The sequence below is a fragment of the Myodes glareolus genome, chromosome 14 (genome assembly GCF_982192425.1).
Source record: "Myodes glareolus chromosome 14, mMyoGla1.1, whole genome shotgun sequence".
Classification (NCBI taxonomy): domain Eukaryota; kingdom Metazoa; phylum Chordata; class Mammalia; order Rodentia; family Cricetidae; genus Myodes; species Myodes glareolus.
In genome coordinates this window covers 37,070,796-37,095,523 of record NC_142039.1, presented here as the reverse complement: position 1 = coordinate 37,095,523, position 24,728 = coordinate 37,070,796, and the positions used below count along the sequence as shown (strand labels likewise).

Genomic DNA, 24,728 nt, shown 5'->3' with positions numbered 1-24,728 from the left:
AGAGCTACTGAGCATGTGCTCTGAGCCAGTGAACCGACCTAGGATCCCAGCTCAGCCAAATCTGGATCATTGGAGTTTGAGCAAATGATCTTACCTCCTGGAGAGCCAGTTCCCTCAGTAAATCCCTCCTAAGGGTCGCTCCTGGGAATCCTACCTATAGTGTGTGATCTTTCAACCCTGGGAATCCTGCCCATGGTGAGTGACCCTTGAACACCACTCCTCATCCTGCCTTCAGCACATCTTGGAAAAAGACTCAAGTCACTGAGATCCCTTCAAAGTTTTCCATCTCCTTCTTCTTCTCACACTGCTCACAGGAACAGCATTGCCTCCTTCTTCTCCTTCCCTTTCTTTGTGAAGCAGAAAGATCATTAGTCAATCCAACTTGGCTATGCATTTCCCATCCTTCTGAAAACTGACAAAGGAGCAGCAAGCTTCACTTGAAGCTGTTGAAGGATGTTCACTACATACACACAAATTTGCTGGGGCAGAGAAGAAGCTGATAGATAGCTTGTCCTTCCTGGGGTGTGACGGGGTGAGGATGCCTCTCTGGCTAATGGGCACTACTTCAGATAGAATTCTAAACCAAGGTCAGCTGATGTGCAGGGCAAAGCAGGGATCTGCTCAGTGCAGAAAAGGTGGTGGAAGAAACCAAAGAGAAACACAAAGTCTGGGTAGAAAAGGTTTCTGAGGGGTCCAGCTGCCATGATGAATAAAAAATGAGACAAAAAGTAGCATCTCTAGCACATTCTTCTCTGTATCATCCAAAAGTACTTCCCCTTTGATCTCATTTATAGAAGGCTTTGTAAATTTGCCATAGCAGATCACATTTGGCTCCCCAGGAGAACTTATAGACAAACTGATTAATATTTCTTCTCCTTTTGGAATCTTAACCCGATGATCATTTAGTGCTCACAATATTCCAAGTACCTGCAGCCTAAACTGAGAAAAGACCAATCTTATCACACAAGTCTAGCACCATTCCGTAATGGCACAATCTCAATCCTCACAAGTTGGTAGTGTGTCAAATCTCATACACACACTCACAAAACAACAACAACACTTTGCCTTCTCTTAGAATAGTAATAAAATTCAATATAAAATTCACCTTTCTGAGTCACATCCTAATGACACTCAGTGCATTCCCCTTGTGTGATCGTTATCACTTTCTATGCAGGGCATTTCTTACCCAAGAGGAGCCCTGTAGTCATGAGGAAGCAAATCTCCATCCTTTCCTCCCACAAGTCCTTAATACCCTTAATCTGCCACCTCTCTCTGTGACATTTCCATTTATAGTATTTCCCAGAAGTGGACTGGCACAATGCACGACCTTGATGTTGGAGCCTTTTCTTACTGTGATCTTCCTGGTTTCATTAAGCATAAATTTTCTCAGTGTATCCATGTTACTGTCACAGTACCATTTATTTTAAGGGCAAATCATACTTCATTTTATGATAACCACATTAATTACCCTTTTCTCAATCTCTAGACATTGGGCTACTTCCACTTTTGAGGATTATAAACAACACTCTTGTGAACACTATAACAAAGTTATAACCTGACACACATGGACTATGCTAACAGGATCCCAAAATACCAGTATCAAAATCTGTACAAATACAGTCTCCTCTGTAAAATAACACAGTGTCTACATACTAGCTACACACATGTCCCTCCTGTGTACTTCAGTTCACGTCTATATTAGTTATAATTGTGCAATGTAACTGACACGCAAGCTTCTGTCTAGGGAGCAATGACATGCCTGTGGAAGTCTTAGCTGGACCTACAGATGTGGACCCTGTAGAAAGGGAAGAGGGCAGAGCTTTTGTTACATACCTATTTTCAATTTCTTCAAAATTACTCACACTAGTAATCAACGCACTCCCAATTCTTCAAAAGAACTGATTCCCGTGACAACCATCAATTTTCCAGGATTCCAAAAAGGCCCAGAAAGTATATGTTTATGGAGATAGTAATTGAGACGTAGTCAAAATTATAGAAATGACACTTTTTCAACTTCCTTATCAATTTCTGACAGTCCCTTTGGCTGTTTAAATGAGACATGTCCCCCACAGGCTCATGTATTTAATCACTGGGTCTCTAGTTGGTGGCACTGTTAGGGAAGATTATGGAACCTTTAGGATGTGGAGCTTTGCTTTGTCACTGGGTTTGGGTAGGGAGGGATTTGAACTTGTGCTTTGAAGCTTGGCCCCGTCCCTTGTTCTCTCTCCTTGTTTCCTGCGTGTAGATGAAATGTGATCAGCCAGCTTCCTGTTCCTGCTTCCACACCTTCCCTATCTGTCACCAAACCTTCCATATCATGTAGGCTTTTATCCTCTCTGAAATCATAAGCCAAATAAGCCCTATCTTCTTTACATTGCTTTTTGTCAGGTATTTTATCACAGCAACAGAAATGTAGCCAATACCATTCTCCAAACTTATATTGCACCCAATATAATTTAACCAGCAGGTAAGGGCTCCTCAATTTCTTCATTGTAAAATACCTTTTAACTAAATTTCCAAAACAGAATATGCAAATGCTAATGATACATTCTAATTTTTGAGCACAAAGTCTTTAAATGTGAGGTGTTCAGCTCCCATGACAGAGGCTACCATAGCTAGAGGAGAATGAGAAGCCCTTCAGAAACATGGTGGAGCCACAGAAAGGTGAAGAATGTGGGTGACGGAGAGAAACCAGAGAGAGTGTTTCTGTTATTGGAGAGGAGCCTACTATCCACTAGCTACTCTGTTGTCTGAGAACATGGTAAAATGAAAGCAAAGAGAGTCTAGACAGTACTGAGATGAACACCAGGAACTTTGTACAACCTTCCTAGTAATTGACTTCCTTAGAATTGCATAGATCACTGAAGGCAATAAAAATAGAATCTTGATTAAGGTGTTGTGATTGTGTAGTTCATTTAAAAATGTAAAGTATAATTAGAAAATATAAGCTGTTAATGGATAATCATTGATAATAGTCAAGCTTGTAGTCATGTTAGTTAGATTATCTAGATATACAGAGATATATTTCAGTTAGATAGGCATTCTTCATATCTTTCAAAGACTACAGAATATGGCCTTTAAAATGTTTTAATAACTTAGGACTTTTCATGACAATGAGACACGTCTGCTCCTGGCAGCACCAGCTACTTCAAGAGGAAGATGGGCATCGAAGAGGCTTCTTATGGAGTTTGCTAGTCATTTGGGCAAGAAATTGCTCTTGCCTGGACTGTTGCATAAACTGGACATGAAGAACCCACAGAGAGAGGACTGCTGAACTTGCCTAAAGGTGAGACAATCCTTTGGGAGTTCCAGTTTTATAAAAGAGTCTGCAAGACATTCTGCAGGACACAAAAGAAAGTGACTGAACTGTCTTTAAAATTTCCTGCTTCATGGAAAAGTCTGCTGGATACTATGGGCCTGTATGCTGAAGATGGATACCCCAATGGTACAGAAAAACTTTGGGTGACTGTACAGGCAATGAGATATCTCTGTCATTTCTAGAGTTTTGGAAGTTGCTTACTTCTTGTTTACTTAGGTAATATTGTATCCTTCTGGATTCTTTGATGGAGTTGAGAATGGTTAGTTATAGTTATAGTTTTCCTTTGTTGCTTGATAACTATTTTGTTATAGGTAATTTTACTGTGTTAAAATGAATGTCTTTCTTTTTTGTTTAAACAGAAAAAGGGGAAATGGTGTAGGAGGCCCTTCTGTATTTGTATTGCTTTCATTGGTTAATAAATAAACTGCCTTGGCCTTTTGATAGAGCAACAGTTAGGTGGGCAGAGTAGACAGAACGGAATGCTGGGAAGAAGGACAGACAGGCAGATGCCATGAATCTCCAGCTGAGACAGACATAGGTTAGACTCTTGCCGGCAAGCCACAGTCACATGGTGACACACAGATTTAATAGAAATGGGTTAATCAAGATGTGAGAGTTAGCCAATAGGAGGCTAGACCTAATGGGCCAGGCAGTAATTTAATTAATGCAATTTCTTTGTGGTTATTTCAGGGGTTAAGTTAGCCGTGCAGCAGGACAAAGCCTGCCACTCCCTACAACGAAGAACAATGTCACCTGTCTGTTATAAGAAAAAATAACCAACTGCCTGGCAAAAGCTCCCTCCTTGTCTTTTTCATCTCCCAGACTTTGAAAGAAGACAAGGTGATGTCTTGACATTTTTTGGATGTCTGCATGTATTAGTTTTCTATTGATGTGATTGTTGAGCACCATAACCAAGGAAACTTAGAGAAGAAAGAGTTTAATTGGCATTACAGTCCCAGGGTTAGGTTAGCACCTTTGGTGGCAGAGGGTGAGGGCATGGAAGCAGGAAACCAGAGCAGGAGCTGAGAAATTGCATATTGATCCATAAGCAGGGAGATTAGAGCACATGGGAAATGACACAAGTATTTTGAAATCTCAAAGCCTGTCCCCAGTGACACATCTCCTCCAACAAGGTCACGCCTTCCAATCATTCCCAAACAGTTCTACCAGCTGGGGATCAAGCATTCAAACATATGAGCCCATCGGGACCATTCTCATTCAAACCACGACATCATCTGTGTTTCCCATCCTCCAGTAGACTGATATCACTGTCACTGCCACTACTGATACCACTTAGCAATCCTGAAAGCCTACAGAAGAAACAGAAGTGGGGGCTCCAATAGAAAAGAGTGAGGGGAAAAAGGGTCTGGTCACTGCGTGTGTGTAACACAGAACATCCCACGCACAGTACAAATGACTGGGCAGCTCATCCCTGTAAGCCACATGAGCAGACTGCATCAGCAATTGGATGCAGGCCGCCACCACAAGAGGAACTTTCAACTTGTCCATTTCCCCCTGTGAAATCGACACTTAAAATGATATGTTCCTACAGAGGTGACAAAGGACATCAAACCAGAAATTTCAATGAACGATGGGCTTTTTTGTTTTGTTTCGTTACTACATTAACTGCTTTACTTGGGCAACAGTAGCAAAGTATGTTACTTAAAGGCAAAGGAAGGACTCAAGGCTTAAAAACAAATGAGCTCTTGGACCCTCTTCTGTTGGCTAGGAAAGATGTTGGTGAGAAGACATACATCATTACCTAGCGAAGCTGAGAGAGGGGCAGATTGCTAAAATCAGCTCAACATCTCTGATTTCAGGGTATCAATTTCAGGGTATCAATAGTATCAAAGGCAGATGCATGTAAACAGCACATACAAGGGCTCACACACAACTGATTTGGCATGGAAAAGGCCTTTGTCATCCATGGTGGTATTCTTTATTTCTGTTTTACTAGGTTCCAGAAAAACCCCTTGAGGCACCTTTGCGGCGGGGGGGGGGGGGGGGGGGGGAGATGTGTTGGGCCTCCTCTAACATTCTAACCTAGAAAGCCTTCTGTCTAACAGCCACAGTGGCCACTAGCTTAGGAAACTGGACAGTTGTCCACGCAGCACGCTGAGGTATCTAAGGGCAACCCTAGAATTCTATGAGAACAGTGCATGAAGGATCTGCTTCCAACTATGATCCATCCTCAAACACCCCTCAAACCTATGTTCTCTTGGCACACCAAAAAAGGACACCAGACAAAAGGCTGTGAGTCTAAAGCTAAACTCTACTTTTAAAAAAAAATCTATTTTAAGAAAATTAGGATACACACACATTTCAGGGTTAGATCACAGACGCTTTTTATCATGATTGTGGGTTACATTCATATTCTTAAAAATCCATTTTCTAAAAATAACAATTTCATTTTAGTTCACATGAAAAATAGCTCAACAATCACCAATTCATCCATTCCACACGCATTTCCTAAAACTTGCTCTATTCAACTGTAGTGAAAAGAATAATGAACATCATAGAAAAGAAATCCAGAGACTCACAGAAAGACAAGTGCATGGAAAGACACAGACAGCAGGACAATTCAGTTAAAATACTATTCTAAGAAAATTATAATATGCTAGAATTGTGTGATTTGAAGACACTCCCTCCAATATACTGAGTAAGTATTATAACTTATAGGCATGTACTAGATATTTGACTTACATTGTATGCTAACATTTCCAGCATTCTTTGAAGTTAAGTGTTTTCTAAAATTTACAAGTGAGCACTCATTCCAGGAATCTAAGTGACTTTCCAATCGATAAAGAGTGAATTCAAATATCTGCAACTCAATGATCCTCTAGTAAGATTGCTTCTTGTTTTATTTAACACCATCACTGTGAGACAGGCCACTAGAGTTGCTGGGAGACCTTTGGAGTTTGAATACAGGGGAGAGCTGACATGTTATAAGCTGTATCCACAGGCCCAAGTTCTTCTCTGCAGTCTCAACGGTTTTCTCTCAGAAGTGCTCATATATACAGAACTTCCAGAGAAAGGGGACAGGGTGGTGGCTTTCAACTTTAGCCTTCCGTATGGCTGGATCTTTCCAGGACAGAAAATACATAGTTTTCAGAGGTTTCTTCCCCATGGCAGAGGCTGAGGCCCACATGCCTGTCTGCAAAGATGCAGAGCACTGCTGTAAATGCTGTCAAGCGGCTGCCTTTGCAGGAGGGCTGGGGCAGCTCTTAGCACACCGGAGTGTGACTGAAGTAAAATATGTGTTGTGTGCCAGGCATTCTCAGTTCAAACAAGGTGCCTCCCCATTTGGCCCCAATAGATGTGTGCAGAATATACTTAGAGCTTCCTCTTGCCATCGATTCTAAAGAAAGGATGAAAGTATATAAATAGAGCATAAATTTATCACCTTGATAAAGACACTGACATCCAAACAATTTAAAATAGCTAGTAATTAATTCTGTAGAAGTACTACGAACTGTGTCAATTTTTGGAAGGTTAACTCTAGTTCCAGCTGCAGGATCAAACCATTAGCATTGGCATCATGTTTTGCATTTTACAGGAGACTTGTAGGTTTAGAAAACCTTGACCATCACCACCTCGGGAAAAGTGAGAAAGTTGGGATTCACATTCCAAAGCTTCTCCTAAGGCTCTACACTGCTTACAAACCGTGGCACTTTTCTCTTAGCCCATCACAACTTTATTATCTTTTCCCAAGACTTCTCTTTCTGTAGCCATGGAGCCCCTCTAAATAAACCCCGACATTTTCAGCTCCTCCCACTAATATCAGGCCCAATTCAGGTGAGTCATTGACGACCCAATTCAAATAGATATATGGCACAGAGGTCAGACAGACTGCTGCTGCTGCTGCTGAATAAAACTACCTTCTTTCTAAAAGTAAGTCTGTGTTAACTAAAAAGTCTGTATTTGTCACTTTCCTGTTGCTGTTATGAAGTACTGCCATCAAAGCAACTCATAGAAGGCAGGATTTATTGGGCTATGGTTCCAGATGGATGGGAGTCCATCGCCATATGGTGAGGAAGCATGGCAGCAGGCAGACATGGTGGCTAGAGTGGAAAGCTGAGAGTTCCTACCTTAACCCTCAAGCAAGTAAAGAGCACACTGGGAAGTGTGGTAGCTTTGGAAACCTCAAAGCTGGCCTCCAGTGACATTCTTCCTTCAGCAAGTCCACACATCCTAAACCCACCCAAACAGCTCACCAACTAGGGACTAAGTATTCACACATCTGTGTCCATGGGGGATGTTCTTATCAAACTGCCACAGAGGAACCGACAGCTTCTAAGTACGTAATTGTCTCCCCCATCTCCTATTCAGAAATAAGGATTTCTCCACTGTGCCTGGCTCATTTTTGCTCCGTTCTTGAAACACTCACTCCACTTCCACAGTACAGTACTGGATAGGATGTTGTAAAAGTCAATGAAAAATAAATAAATAAGAATATTTATGAATATAAATATTATAAATATGAATATTTGTTTTGAACTATATGAAACTGATGATGTTTTAAATGTTGTTGACACTAAAATCTATTGATTGTGAATGCTTCAAACTAAATCTTTGGGACAAATGTTTTGCTTCAGAAAGAAAACCTAAAAAGAACCCCATAGCTTCTGTAGAGAGAAGTCTCTTTCTCACATCACTGTGCCAGTTAAGCAGCCCAGGTTGCCAGGAGACCCAGATTCCTGTGATGTCACTGTCTTGTTATAATTAATGCATGAGATGGCATGAGTCCACCATGCAGCATAGAACAGCGTCTCTACCTCCTGTCATCCAACCAAAGCCAACCAAAATTGTCCTCACAGTTTGACTTACTTTAGGAAAATCCAGGGGATTGGGAAAAAAAAAAGACTTCTTTGAAGTGAAAGAAATATGGCTTTGAGGCCCCAAGCCTTTATATATGTGAGAACATACAGACCCGCGAATGCCATAAAGGAGCTGAGGTGAGAGTGACTTTGTCAAAATGCAGAGTAGACGCAAGAGGATTTTAGCCATGCCCCACCCCCAGAACCAAATAACAATGATCTAGTAACAAAATTTTCTTCCCAGAAGGTTAGAGGTGTAGTTTATCACCAGTCTAGTAGGGAGAAAATCCTGAGCGCAATCCCCAGCATTCAAGGAAAAAGATATATCACCACAAGGGATATTTTGAAATAACTAAAACATTTTCAGCACTTGGGATTTTTCAGTGTTTGGTTTGGTTTGCTTTTTCATTATTTTGTTTTTTTCAACTCGACACAAGCTAGAGTTATCTGGGAAGAGGAATCCCTATTGAGAAAATGCTTCTACTATATTTGTCTGTAGGAAAGTCTAAAGTGTATTCTCTTGGTTAATGATTATTGGGGGGCAGATCAACACACAGGCATTGATACCGTCCTTTTTTTGGTGGAACTGAGTTATATAAGAAAGCAGGCTGAGCAAGACATGGAAAGCAGTTCACTAAGTGCTCTTTCTTCTTCCATGGCTTCTGCTTCAGTTCCTGCTTCCGGGTGACTGTCCTGAGTTCCTGTCCTGACTTTCCTCGGTGAGAGGGTGCTTGCTAATGGAGAGTTGAAAGGTAAAGTAAACCCTTTCCTCCACATGCTGCTTTTGTGTGTGGTGGTTTATCACACTAGAAACCCTAACTAAGACACTCAAAGAAACTGACTCGGACATTCCTTTGTTGCCTCTAAATTATCATTTGAGACCATAAGAATCCAAGGTATAATGCCTTGAACTGCTTCAAGAAAATATCATGAGAAATGATGAGGCCAACCCTGCATTTCAATCTACCTGACTTCTCTGAAATAAGACCTCAAGATCAAATTTCAATTGCATAATTAACTAGTGAAACAATCTCAAGCTAATTGCCTAACTTTTTTCTTTCTGTGTGCCCATCACTTCATCTATAAAAGGGTTTCTATGAGAATTATGTAAATCACTCAATGTACTGCCTAAAAGACAGTAACATCCAATTCTTTTTGTAAACAAACCAGGGAACACAAGTTTAGATATTTCACAGGCAGGGTTCTTTAATTTTTCTCTTCCTTTTGAGTATACCAAAGACCATAAAGAAAAACAAAACCTTGAATTCCTACCTTCTAGAAAGTTCTTTCACTTTGAGTGCTCTGCAGTTTTCTTTCCATCCATGACAGCCTGTCAAGCTCTGCTGGAGGAGAGTATAGGGGAGTGAAGAAGAGAACCTTTTTCTCCAAGCACAAAAGAAAACATAGAGGGAAAAGTCCTAATTATTCCCTCTCCTCCCTTTGAAGTGAGGATAACACCAGGATTAGAGGGGAGTTATACCCTCTGTCCCACTGAATACTACAGAAAGATCACTTTTTGGATTGTCCCAATTACAACCTAGGATACAACTAAGTAAGAGTGGCTGCCTAAGGTAACCAGATGAAGAAGACCTGAAGTTTCTTTTCCCTAAGCTGTTCACGAGACACATGTAGGGAGGACAGAAAACACTTGGAAGTCAGGCTGGGAAACTTGACACATAGGAAGATGGCTCCAGTTGCCATGGCAGTGGCCACGTGACTTTGTGGAGGTTCAAATCAGAGCCCACTGATTAAGTCAGATGACTCTCAGGAGAACCCAGAGTGAGGTTATAAGATAATGTCATGCCATTGGGCCTTGGCTAAGCCCAGAGATGCAGATTTTGTATTAGGAGCCCATATACAAATGAAAGACAAACCACCATTCATGTGAGCACCCCACGGACAGGAGACAAAAATATGGCAGTGTTGGCAGAGACTGCTCATTCATTCCTGACTGCCCAGACCCAAAATAATTACACAGAAACTGTATTATTTGCAGTATTGTTTGATCACTAGTTTAAATGAATTTTCTAGCTAGCTCGTATATCCTAAACTAATCCATCTCCATTAATCTGTGCATCACCACGAGGTCATGGCCTACCGGCAAAGTTTCAGCAAGTTCCTGCAGAGGCGTCTGTCTGCTATGGCAGCTACATGGCTTCTCCCTGACTCCGCCTTCTTTCCTCCTCTATCTACTTGGAATTCCCACCTTGCTCTATTCTGCTAAACCACTGGCTGAAACTGATTTATTCATTAACCAATAAAAGCAACAAATATACAGAAGGACTTCCCATACTATGGCAGAATACATGATCTCTTCCCTCATGGACTATTTGTACCACATTCCTCCTGATCCTCATCCACACAGACAGTATCTACACAACACTCTACACAGGGGAGATGCAGCATGAGTTAAACAGTGGCCATTCTTTTACCACCTAATTCAAATACAAAATGTTGACAGTTCTATGGGGAGACATATCCCTATGAATATACATAATATATAAATAATAATGGTATATTAACCGATTAATAAGTCTTGGGCATAGAATAGTGAATAAATACAACTTGGTTCAAAATATCCAACTTACAGCTAAAATGTGTAAACTTCCTAAACTCTCACAATTTAATGGGATTGCAAATTTGATACACTATTTTAGGCCATACCTCTAAAAGCTGAAAGTGTCTACCCTAAGGATATATTAAAAACATACTGCTGTGATTGATTGTCCTCCCAAAACTCCTTGGATGGAAAGTGGGCTCAGAGTACAATGAAGAGAAGATGGTGGTACCTTTAAAAGGTAGCACCTCTTAAAGGCGATCAAAATAAGTCACTGGGTGTCCTTGGGTGCTTTCTATTGTGATAAAAACACCATAGCCAAAAGAAACTTGGAGAGGAATGGCTTTACTTCATTGTGCAGCTCACAGTCCATCATGAGGGGAAGTTGAAGCAGGAACTGAAGCAGAGGCCATGAAGGAAGGTTGCTTCTGAGACTGCTCTCCATGGCTTGTTCAGCTTGCTCTTTTATACAGCTTCAAACCCCTGCCCAGAAGCAGTACCACCTATGGCAGACTGGGCCCTCCCACATCAATCATGATTCAAGAAGATCCCCACAGATATCCCCATGGTACAATCCAATAGAGACAATCCCCACTTATCAGATATCATGGTTTGTGTCAACACTACAAATTCTAACCAGTACATTGGAGTATCACCTTTGGGAAATATGGATATAGTTCTTATAGAACCATACTTAATACCCAAGATAGTAGATTTAATTGGAACAAAATAATAAAATACTTAGAAATACATTTAAAAAGTATAAGATTTATACACAAAAGCCCATAGAGTATTGGCATGAGAAATATTAAAAAAAGTAAATAAATGGAAAATGAGTCTGTTCACAGATGGAAGGCCCAAATAGTGTTAATACAGTAATTCATCATCATTTTTTGTCATTTCTTATATTCATTCAAACTAGTCTTTTTTTTTTTGGTTTTTTGAGACAGGGTTTCTCTGTAGCTTTAGTGCCTGTCCTGGAACTACCTCTTGTAGACCAGGCTGGCCTCGAACTCACAAAGATCCGCCCGCCTCTGCCTCCCGAGTGCTGGGAGTAAAGGCGTGCGCCACCACTGCCTGGCTTCAAAGTAGTCTTTATTTAAAAATCTCATCTGATTTTTTTGAAGCAATTGTCAACTTGTTCCCAACACTGTCAGCTATGCAAAGCACCTAAGAAAGTCAATACAGTTGAAAAGCAACAGGGTTGGAGAAGCTAACCTGTTTACTGTTAAAGTTTACTGTTACATCATTAGGTAGCATGATACTGTTTTAAGAAAAGAATGAACACCAGAACTGGACCAATGTTTAGTCATTTGTACTACTAGATATATGTCATGCCATATGAATATTATATATATATATGTATCTGTATAAGCACAACTGACTATACATATACATATATATACATGTGTATATAGATTATACATATATATATACATGTATAGTCAGTTGACTTTTGATAAAGGTGTTTATATAATGTGTGGGAGAACTGATTATTTCTACAACAAATGATGCTGGAAAAATTGGAAACATGTGCCTCAAAATCTAAACAACTAACAACACACACAACAATAATCAGATCCTTCATACTAGGCTCCAAACTTAATCCATAGTCCATCATACACCTAATATGAAGAATAAAACTGCAAGTCATATTGAAAAATAGCTTTGTGATGTTTGGACTAGGCAAAGACTTTTCAAACAAGACACTAATGGCACAAGCTACAAATGAAAGGAAATCTTACTATATTAACATATAAAAATTGGTGCTTCCAATAACACTAAGAAAATGGAAAGACAGTATTTGTAAGTCAAGTACCTTCTAAAGGAATTGTGTGGAAAAATTTATAAATATTCTTTGATACTAGGAGCTCAGGCTGGGCTGTAACAAGCTCTGTAGATGAAAATGAGCCGGAGTTCTTGGCCTTTTGCCTCTTTCTCTCTGTCCTAGCATCACCAGCAGACACTGCCAGGATTGGTGTATGCATTAATCTTACATTGAGTGATGTCAGTTATTAGTCAGATAAATAATACTTTATGATTCGGTATATTAAAAATGACTAGAATAGACAAAATTCACAAAGACAAAGTAGACGTCACACACATTCTGAATAGACTTTATCCATGGGAAGAAATTTTAATAGTAATAAAAGTTTCCTACAAACAAAAATATCAGGTCTACATTGCATCACTAGTGAATTCTTCCAATATATAAAATAAAATCAACATGAATCCTTTGAACACTTGTAAAAATGTGAAAGATGAAAGAACGCATCCCTACTCTCTCCAACCTTTACTACCTAGATCCAAAGTCAAACAAAGACATCATAAGAAACTACAAAGCAGTATCTGTTATGAATAGTGTAATGCATGCCTTCGAGAAAATAATAAAAAGGTTTCCTGGAAAATGGAGATCTTTCTTAGTAGACCCAAATCTTCCTATGAGTTTTGACCATTTCCTATTATCACTTTAAGCAACTTAATTACTTCTCAGGCCATAATAAAACAGAAATGAGCAGAGTAACTATAAATATTCCTCAAATCCACTCATCAGCTGTTACCTACAAAAACAAAAAAAACAAGCAACAGTTTGTTAACTGATATTTCATCTTCCTGTGTCTTCTGAGATTGCTGCATCAGCCAGCACTGCTATAAATAAAGACTGTTCTTTGTAGAATCAGATTACACAGAATATCTAATGCTATGCAAGTGGTCATGCCATGTACTCCATTCCAACAAGAAAATCATTTGGTCTTTGACACACTTCCAATTTGGCTTCCAAAAAACTGAAAGATATCTTTGACATTTAGGTAGGATTTTTGAAGATAAGGTTATTCTAAAGCATCCTATAGGTCACTGTTTACCCCTACTTCTCTGTACTACATTGGAGGCAAGCTTTTTTAATATCCATATTAGAACTCTACATGCCCACAAATAAGAAGTCAAAAACAAAAACTCATCCAGGTATTGGTAGTGCACACCTTTAAGCCCAGCAATTTGGAGGCAGAGGCAGGCATACCTCTGTGAGTTCAAGGTCAGTCTGGTCTACAAGAGCTAGTTCCAGGACAGGCTCCAAAGCTATAGAGAAACTCAATCTCAAAAACAAAACAAAACAAAAAACCTCAACCCAAAAGTACTATGCTTTACAATATTCATCATGCCCTAAAACTACCAGAGAAACTTATTTAAATATAGATGTTCAAGTCTTATTTAAGAGATTCTGATTTGGGAAACTGGTATCTGAGTCTAGGAAGCTGCATTTTAACACTCCCCAGTGAGTACACCTGGCCACACCACCTGGAAGTAGTTGATTTTTAGGTTCTTTTTTTATTTTTAAGAAGTAATGATGGACCATGTGGATCCCCAAGAGGCCCTAAGATGTAGGTCATAGGTTTCATCTCTCAGTTCAAAAACACTGTTTCCATGGACACAAACATTTTGTGAAGGATGAAGGGTAAATCTAGAAACTTTTCCCTAGAGATCCTTAGAAAAAAAGCTTATTGAACAGAGACAAAAGGAAGGAAGTAGAAGAACGTGTGCTATACAATCTGTAGGTTAGAGAACCAACACAGTCCATAGCAATGACTAAGATATTGAGGAGCTTTAGAGTGAAGGCATAACCATATTTTGCAGCCTTCTAGGCCATGCTACCATGAGTTTGGAGAGCATTTAAGTCTTGGTCTTTCTGTGCTACTTAAGAGTTTGCAACCATGATTCAATAAAGATGAGAAGATTACCTGAAACTAGAGATTGTCCTCCCAAGCTGTAAATTGTTGTGAAATAGAATTTTTGCTTAACTATGTAAAGCTGTGTTGCATTTGTTTGTTTTGCAGAATAATAGTTGAACTGTTAAAAATGTGTGGCGTTTGTTTACACTGCATTTGTTTGACTATGTAAAGATGTGTTTCTGTTTCACCTTGCCTGCCTGAGGCACCTGATTGGTCTATCAGAAAACTGAATGGCCAACAGCTAGGCAGTAGAGGGACAGGCGTGCCTAGTGGGCAGAAAGAATAAGTGGAAGAAGGAATCTAAACTGAGGAGAAAGTAAGGGAGAAGGAGAGGGAGACTCCTGGGACCAGCCAGCCAGGAAGTCACCAGACAGACAAAGAGAAGGCAGGAAAGTAGGAAAACAGAATGAAAGGAAAGTTAAGAAAAAAAAGTCCCACAGCAAAATGTAGATGAAGAGAAACAGGTTAAATTAAATTATAAGAGCTAGTGGAACAAGCCTAAACTAAGGCCAAGCATTCAAAACTAATAATAAGTCTCCATGTCATTATTTGAGAGTGGAGTCCAAGAAAACCCACTCCAATAGATCATCTCATACTGATTATTCATAGATCCAGGACCACTGCCTACAAAACAAGCAAGGAAATGCCCACCAGAAACAAGATGGCACCAGTCTTGATATGTTTATCTCTCCCTCCTCCTTCTTTTTCTCTTCTACATTAATGTGCACATATCTAAGCAACTAATTAAATGTGAGGATTTCAAATGTAATCAAACCTTTTAGAGACAAAATAATCCTTTATATGTGTGACATTTGAAAATTTATGATTCACTTTTATTTTGTACTTCTGATAGTTTAAGATAAGAACCCGTAGTCTAAAAACATGCATGAAAGCTAGCTGAGTTGGAATGTACTGCTTGGTACAAAGAAATTTTGTACGGCTACTAATTCAGAGGATGAGTCAGCTCTGACTCAGTATCTTGACTTGTGCCAAAAGGTCAAGTATACCCCTAAGAGCCCTTCAATATATGAGCTGAAATCTGATTTCACTAGAGAGTAACTGTCATTAAGATTGGAACATGTTAATAGGGAACTCTTTTGCATGGTGGGAGATGTCATTATAAGGCCAATATCTACAGTTGATTCTAAATTCTATATTATGGTTCTTATTTATGCTCAATGAATATATGTAAAGAGCAAGAAGCATTGTGGTGGTTGAAAAATGGCCCCCAAAAGAAATGGCACTATTAACAGATGTGGCTCTGTTGTCATAGGTGTGGCCTTGTTAGGGGAAGTGTATCACTATGGAAAAAGATTTTGAGGTCTCATATATGCTCAAGCTACATCCGGTGTCTCAGACCACTCCCTGTTGGCTGCAAGAAAAGATGTAGGACCCTCAACTCCTTCTCCAGCACCATTTCTGCCTGCATGCAGTCATGTTCCTCAGCATAATGATAATGGACTAACTCTCAATTGTAAGCCATCAGCTCAACTAAATGTTCTTCCTTTAGAAGAGTATCCATGGTCATGATATCTCTTTATAGCAATAGAAACCCTAAGACAGGCATGGAGTATTTCCTGAATCCTATGTTTAGCTCATTCCTACCCACACTCTGCTTGCCCAAAGCTTTCAGTCCATCCAAAAGATTTTAGCTTAATATCAACCTGCTTCATACAAGGATTTCCAACACTCTCCCTCCAGGTTATTTCCCTGCAAACAAAGCATATTTTTCCATGTAGAAATTTTTAAAGATTTTTAAATTTAAGATTTTTAAAAATAATTATAGAGTTTCTTGTATTTGCAAAGATTTAGCTTTCTTCCAACTCCTGATCTTCTGTATGGATGAGGAGGACATTTTTGTTGACTTCTTTGTTTCAAGTACAGACATAACTCAGAGAAAGTTCAGGTCCAGATGCAGACCACACAACAAAATGATTGCCACAATAAGGCAAGTGACATGAAATTTTCATTTCTTACTGCTACAAAAATTATGTTCACAAAGTATATTATTGTGTATAAAAGTTAATATCTAAACATAAAATTTATTGATTAAAAGAAAACAAACTCATTTGAAATTGTTAGTTAGTAACCACAAATATTTAATGTAATACTAATAAATATTATTAGTATTATTATTAAGATATGTCTGCTTCCAGCAAGGACCTTTCACATATTAGATTCTTAAGCAATATCTTTGACTTGAGTAAAGAATTTTGCCTGATTGACTTGTTAATAGAATAACTATTGATTGTATAAACTTAGCATCCTGTACTGGACAGGGGTTAGATGCCATCACAAGATGCATTTAGTCAAGGGCTATGAACATTTCATTAAATTAAAGACACTTTAAGATAGGAAAAACACATATATATGTTTATTAATATTTCTCATTTTTTATATTCAAGCTTCTTCACTCATTAAAAAGGCTTTCAACTAAATAACTGTATCAGAATAAGATGAAAATGACTGAAATTGTTTCTGATCTTTGTACATCTATTCTATGTAGTGTGGAGGTAACTAAGACTGGTAGATGCTTATGGAGTAACATTTTAGTTATTTCAAAACTAAGAGCTTATCTATGGCTTCATACAGCTTTCCAAATCAGAGCTGTTTCTCAAATGTGTTCAAGAAGTACAATTCCAGCTAAAAAGAAGACTTAAATTTAGACTATGAATCAATAAGAGTGCAGGCTAAGCATTTTCTTGTTGAAAGGCAGTCCACCAATGTATTCGCAGAAGTTGTGATTATTAGCACTTTAATTCTGCATGGTACCACATATAGGTATATTTTATATGTACAGCCATTATAATCTTTTACAAGTAGAGCCCTGTGATGTCTGCATTTTCATCCTGTGTTGTTAAACATTACTAAGAATGTAGGGAAAACTGTACTTATGACCTAGGAAGTTTTATATCTTCATTCCCTGCACAGAAACCTTTCAGCCCACTTACTTTCTTCAGAGTTCTGTTCAAATGGTTCCTATTATAAGTGCCTAGAAATTTTTAAATTGCATTTGAATAATTGCATAGAAATTTCCACTTTAAGAAGTGGAAATACATAAATTTTAAAAATGTATGTTCCATGTTCCCATACCTAATACCTCCTTTTCAAGGTACCTTAAAATATTATTTTATGTAAAACTTAATGACATGCATATATTGATATATAAACTCATATATATGCTTATTTGCATACAAACACGCACAGCTCCCCAAATAGGTCATGTTACAGCATCAGAGTCACATTCACTATTGTTTAAACCTAATTTCCTATCGTCCTTATTCTCAACTTTACTTATACTGGAAAAAGGAAGATGCATGGGCATATGGCTTTGTGGGAGAAAAAAAAATCAAAGGAACCCTCACTCGAACTAGAATGTTCTGTGAACTATTATTTCTCATTTTCACAATTCCTAATTCTAACAGAGTGAGGAAAGTTGTCTGAGGAGAAGATGTCCTGGTCTGGTATAACAGAATATCTGAAATATATATTATATTTTATTATACAATAAATATATAATGTATAATGAACAGTTCCAGATGTTAGCATATCTAAGGCAGACAAACCAGCATATGACCAGAACCCCTACAATCCCATGGCAGAAGGCTGAAGGACAAGAAAGAACAAGAGATCACACAGCAGCCACAGCCCTAGTGGGTCAGCATTCATCCATCCCTGAAGCTTGTGTCTCTCAGGACCTAAGCCCCTCCCCAGGCTCCTCTTTACAATTCTGTTATCTGAGGATTAAGTTCCAATATATGCTTTTTGGTGGGCAGTCAATTCTCAGAAGGAGGTAAAAAAAAAATAACACATGGAATAAGCAACAACAAAGCCTTGAAGAAAATTTATAAAGGAAACCATGGTATGTCCCAGCCATACCAGCTATTCTTCTGTAGGCAAGGCTCACAGAAAGAATATTCTAGGCAAACATATACACACATACATGTGCACACACGCATGTAAAAACCATCCTTATGTCTAATAATAAGCCTAAATGTCACCACCAACAAAGAAAGAATTCCCAGGAACCTCCCACGCCCCATTACTAGGCATGTGCTAGAAGACAACATTCCTTTTCTTCTCACTTCATTCAACTGGCTTTGGGAAGAGCCACACAAGTCTGTCAATATCTGACGGACTTATAAAAATGGAAAGTGCACACAGTTCAACCTAGTAATTATAAAATTTCCATCATGGAAGGGACACATAAGAATTATAGATTGTATGATAGCTTCACAGAAGAGCAGAGAAAACAACCAGCAAAATCCTTAGTATAATTTCACAAAAATCAGAACAAGCTTGATATTTGAGTCTCCTTTAGAGTTAGAGTGATGTATTTACTGCTTAGCATGGTGGCATATATGGGGGAGAAATAATCACAAAAATATGACAACAGCTTATATTTTGATACAAAGAGTTTCCATAAAACAAGAAAAATACAAACCATGCAAAGGAAAAACAAGCAATTGACTTCAAGAAACAAGTCCCTAAAGGAAATAAACAAAATTACCAATAAGTAATTGGCAACTGAGGAATAGACTCTCTTTAAAGAATCAACACCGAGGGAATTAAAAAGCTTGAACACAAAAAGACAAAGAACTAGAAAAAGAAGAGGACAGATCAGTGTCTTGAATGACATAAATGACCCAGTAACTTGATCTAGAGGCACCGTGCAGATATCCATACACAGATACTAGCTGAATCTGTAACCATTTCTGTTATACCGTGTGATGGGGAAGGGGAAATAGAGAGATGAGTGCAGATGACCTGAGTCCTTATCTCTCACTATCAAATATGCATGGATGGTTAAGTCCCTATCGAGCTGTGGAAACATAATTTTAAGAAATATTGTGGTTAGTATGAACTGCAAAGCTAGAAATTGAGGAAGACAGGACAGACACTGCTAAGTACTTCTTACTATTATTTGGGGGTTTTTTTGTTTGTTTGTTTGTTTTTGTTGCTTTTTTCAAGTCATGATTTCTCTGTAGCTATGGAGCCTCTCCTGGACTCACTCTGTAGACCAAGCTGACCTTGAACTCACAGAGATTCTCCTGACTCTGCAACCTAAGTGCTGGGGTTAAAGGCGTGTGTCGCAACCGCCCAGCAATATTTGTTTTTTAAAGCAATAGATACATTAACAAGAAAAGAATTTTCAAATATTAAATGGTGAATGATTAAATTTGTGGTTATTTACATAACCCTGGGAAGGAAAAGGCCTCTTAAGGATCTTTCAGTGCCAACTTTTATTCTTCTAGCCTAGTATCTACTTCTGCTCTGAACTTCTTTCTTCTTCCACTGTGAATCAACCTTGTTCAAGGGCCCTCTCAACCCCCCAGTTATTTTAGCAATGGTTTAAGACTTAGGCCCAATCCAACTATGATTTTGGTCCTTAAGTCCATGGGAAGTTTTCACTTTTAGAGATAGATACAAGATCCACTGGGGCCAGTGAGTACTACAGCCCCTAAATATATATATATATATTATGGGAAATATAAAGAAAAAGCATGTGCTTTCCTGGAGCCACCAAGAGAAGTAAGTAGAAAGACACCTGAGTTCTGATTCCATGTAGGCCTCAAGTGTGTCTTGTCCTAATTTAAACAGGCAGTACCATGGAGCACAAGCACTGGACTGCTCAGGTGCAAATCTGATTTGCTATGAGTTAATTGTGTCATCAACTTGTTCCTCATCTACAAAATTCGAGTAGTAAAGTCCCTGAGTTAAGTGATTTAGTATGAGTATTATACATATATATGCACTCATTCATATAAATTCAAGAATGCATAGGTGTGTAACTTAATACATACATGTAATATAGTAAAAATCATTTAACTATCTATGTGCAAGATAAGTTATTATCTAGTTTTATTATGAGTTATTAAATTCCTCTTTTCTTTAAGTTGGTTTGAGTTTTCTGATAGTTAACAGAATCCTGACTTACCCACCCAACTGATAGATCTATGCATCTTCTCATAAACATAAACACTGTCATTGTTATAAAAATAGAATTTTTAAAGAAAATTAAAAGCCTTAAAATTAGTAGCATTGTTGCCCTTGCATATAACAAGATGGAGACTCTGTAGTTAAAACAGGAAATTTCACAAATTGAAAATGAAAGAGAATGTAACAGTTCCGTTTTCAAAGAATGAACAAATGACATTAATAACAAACTACTTTTCCCCATGATACAGCTAAATGTTATTACTTAGAGTTGGCTAGTGTCTGATGGACTGCTGGAAAAAAAGTATGTATAAATACTCAGGAAGCAATTCAACCATAATAAAAATATGCATAATTATTTTTAGAAATTGGCCTAAGGTCATAATTAAGATTGTGGGTAAATAGTCTTCCTAGTATCACTGGCTTGTATCTATATAAAGAAGCACTGAGAAATGAATAACCAAAAGCAGAATTCATTAGTCTGTATGCCCCAATATTATATTCAGTCATTTTATGTACTGATATAAAATACGTACATGAATAGAAGGCATTTCACCATTATTAACTAAGATAAATAGGTCCCTCAATTGTTTAGTGAAGGCCTGTTGAGTTGTATAAATGTATGCACATGGATGTGGAAAGTGTAGTAGACTATACATCCGATGATAATACGATCTCTGCACATCATCTTAGCCAAAAGGCTGAGAAGTGAAGACAGTAAAATCTCTAGGAGGCAGAACCATGAGATTCCTAATCTGTTAGATTTAGTTCCTACTTACACGTACATTTAATTTTTCCTTCAATGACTTTAACTGACTTTCAGGGGAAAAAAAAACATTTTTTTTTAATTTGTAGGAAGTTGTAAGTCACCTCTACGGGTAATTTCAGTAAGATATTTGCAGGCAAACCGTGCTCAAGCCATTAGAAGCAGAGCTGAAAAGAAATTCAACCTTCATTAATAAAATCTTCTCTAACCAACCAGCGAGCAAAGGGACTGATGGACATGTGTGGCATTCATTTGGTGAAATAGAGAGTCTACGCTGGGGAGGAAGAGACCAAAGAAGCAGAAAGAGGGGACCAATGGGGAAATTCCAGCAAGCACAGCTGCCAGTTGGGCTTTGCTGAGCTGCTGTAGCCCCTTGCACCAGCCATACTTCAATGCTGCCCAGTTTCAAAGTCAGGACAGAACCCCTTCTCTCAGCCTCCTGGTGTCCGAATTCCCTACACTAGCACAACAGGTAGAATACATAAGCGGGGAAGAAAACAAGAGAAACCCTGTGAAGGAGGAGGACCCTTGAACTCCCTGTTATAAAAGAGTGGGCACCACCACCAACTGCTAGGATAACAGACATTTAACCTTAAGCAAATGAAGAAACGAGTTGTCAACAGTTCATACAGGTTAGAATGTTCTGTCATAAAAGATTGCAGGTTCCTTCATTTATTTGGAACATATTAGCAGCTGGTGACCTAGATTAATATGTAAAAAAGCACACCATATCACAAAATTACTTCACAGATGGAAAGCCGACTCAGTGAAAAGCCTCAGACGAAAGATTCATGTGATTATTTTAGTGGGAGGGGTAGCTACAAGTGGGCGAAATAAAATGTGGAAAAATGACGACAAAGTCCTGTCCAAGTCTCAAGGTGGGCAAACATCTCGTATCTGGCTATTTCCTGGCCAAGCACCCAAGAGATGGAAGGGAGCAAGTAGTCGGCCTAATTCAGCTTCTGAGGGAGTGGCAGGAGGATCCTGGAGTTCAGGGTGAGCTCGGGTAGATATTAAAAGCAATACAATCCTCTTACAGCACTGGGAGGATGCATGTGTGCAGGATGTGTGCAGGGAGGGAGGGGCTACAAGCAGCCCCTGAGCCTTGGCCTGGGGAAGGGCAGAGATCAGTCAGTGCTTCCAGGCTCAGCTTTAGGAGCAGCCCGAAGTGGGGGAAGCTTGAACTTGGGTAAGTGCTGACCAAGTGAGAAACAAGGAAAATCTCATTTCCAGAAAGACGGGAAAACACCAGACACCCTCATTCCGGGGAGAGAAATTAATCTCATATGAAATAAGTGCAATTCGGTTTACCCCAGGATCACTAGCCCAGGTTCATGCTCAAATACAATGTTCAAGCTCCCATATAAAACGCCCTTCGCTCAGGACAAATGAAGACCTCTAATTAGAGGGGTCAGATATAGCCATCAGGGGAGCTGGGGAGCCCAGTGCCTTGTAAAATACCCACCTCGCGCGCCCAAAGCTGGACTTGCTATGGATCTGGGTGGAGTTTGTGCACATCCCTCAGGAAGAGACATAATTTACAAATGGCTAATTTACTCCGAAGCTTGCGAAACAACTACGACCCTAGCCCCTCTGATAGGAGTGGATTTTCTTTTGCTTCTTCTTAAGCAGAGAAGCCAACATTTTGTGCAGAGACGTGCAAAGAACTCTGAGATTGGGGTTATTTATTTTTGACCTTCCAGAGGGCACTGGATTCAAAAAGGACACGGATTCAGAGGGGGAAAGTGTGCATTCTCTGGAACTCCAGTTAAGCACTGTACGAAGGTGTTGATTGTTTATTATCCATCCCATTGGTTCATACACGTCTGGGTGTCTTCTCTGCTTAAGTCGTTCGTTTCGACCTCACTCAAACAGGCACAACACCCCCACCCAGGAAAACTGGATGCGACAATCTCTCTCCCGGATCTGCGGCCACGGACGCCTGAGCTGCGTGCGGGAGAGCCCGAGCTCTGGAGGTGCGGGCGCCAGGCGCTGAGAGATGGAGGAGCCAGGGAACGCAGCTCAGGGTGCAGCCAGAGAGCAGCTGCACCTGCCACCCCTGGTCCCCGGAGGCGTGACTAGGAGCGTGGCCACCCTAAGTGAGCTCCGGTGGTCTGGTGCACTCCGTGACCGGGAGACCGGGAGTCTGCGGGTCCCTGGCATACCCTCCGCCGTGCTGTGCCCACGCTGCCTGAATGGATCATGCCTGGCTGCAATCACTGGGAGCAGAGACAGGGGACTCCTCCATCTACTCCCTCCCGGGCTCCGCAGCTCGCCGCACCTGGACCAGCGGCCCTGCAGCGCGCAGCCTGCCAGAAGCCAGCACCGCCATCGGCGCCAGCACCGCCTCACGCCACCTGCCCCGCAGCCCGCCACCCTCTGCTGACCTTTTCCTGCGCGCGGTTGAGCCGCTTCTGGACGTTCTTGGCGAAGATGCCGGTCTTGATGTCGGCCATGGCTGCTGCGGTCCGCAAAGCTGGTTGAGCAGCAGAGCGCGCAGCGGGCCGGCAGCGGCGCGGAGGAGCCCAGGAAGAGGAGGAGGAGCGGGAGGAGGAGCAGCAGAGGCGTGTGGAGCGGAGGCAACGGGTGAGGGAGGGGCGCGGCGGCCGGACCGGCTTAAAGAGAGAGAAGGCGCGGCCACTAGGGGTGATACAACCAGGAGTCAGGTGCATTTAAAGAGAGGGAAGAAGCTAAAATGCCAAGCGTCCACCGTGATGGAGGAGGAGGTCTAGAGGCGATGAAAAATGAAAGATTTCCCGCAGGCCCAGGACCTGGGGACAGCTGGGGGTCGGGGCGACTGATAAGAGGTGTGCATCAAGGATAGTCAAAAGACCTTGATTCTGTCTCCCAATTAAAGAACAGGAGGAGGTGGGAAGGGTGATCTGCAAAGGTACTAACTGGAAAGTCGCTGCAGGACAGGTTGCAGGACAGAAGGGATAGAGGGACCACTGTACATTTCCTTAAATTTGAATATGAGGCTTGGGAGAGGAGAAGCTCAGGGGAGAAGTATTAGCTCCTACACACAGGTGGTGCGCCTTGCCAGTTCTCAAATTCCTGCAATGCAGACACCCTGGCACATCAGTTTCCCTGAGAAATAGTGCCGTGAAGAGAGCAGACAGGACTATTGGATCTCCCGGATCCCCTGGTCAATCGAGGCCTCCTTAAAAACCTGCTGACAGTTTTGCTGTTATTGAGACAAGGTCTCTCTGTGATCGTACCTACTACGCCAACTGTGTGCACGATCAAGAATGTAGATGTGCATAGTTGGTATAACAAAAGTTATGTTTTATTATGCTGATGGCCATCACACAAGGTTCACTCTCTACAAATTTCTAACTGTGGTCCTAAGCCTATCTCCCCAAAGCTGCTCCCCTATAGACGGTATTTTTGCTGGAGGTCAGGTCCAGTCTCTAACAGAAGTCTCTGATATGAGGGTCAGGATCCTGGGGGAGAATCTCCAGTGCAAATCAAGGCAGCGTCTCTCCAGACATGCGAAGCAGCAATGCTCTCGGTCTTTGTTTCCACATTGTTCAGTGGGCATCATGGGGTTGTGGACATTATGGATTTCCAAGCCTGTGTCTGAGTAAGTGATGTCACTGGGTTC

At 40.3% G+C, this 24,728-nt stretch overlaps 1 protein-coding gene across 6 annotated transcripts in view; it reads right to left on the bottom strand.

The window, feature by feature from the left end:
• Positions 1-23,667, bottom strand: part of Amph (amphiphysin) — a 209,664-nt gene extending 185,997 nt beyond the window's left edge. For all 6 annotated transcript variants that reach the window (XM_085699261.2, XM_085699258.2, XM_085699259.2 and 3 more), the window contains exon 1: positions 23,512-23,667. In XM_085699261.2, the coding sequence (XP_085555387.2) occupies positions 23,512-23,580 (69 nt within the window). In that variant the 5' untranslated portion in view covers positions 23,581-23,667. The remainder of the gene's footprint in view (positions 1-23,511) is intronic.
• Between the last annotated feature and the right edge of the window lie 1,061 nt (positions 23,668-24,728).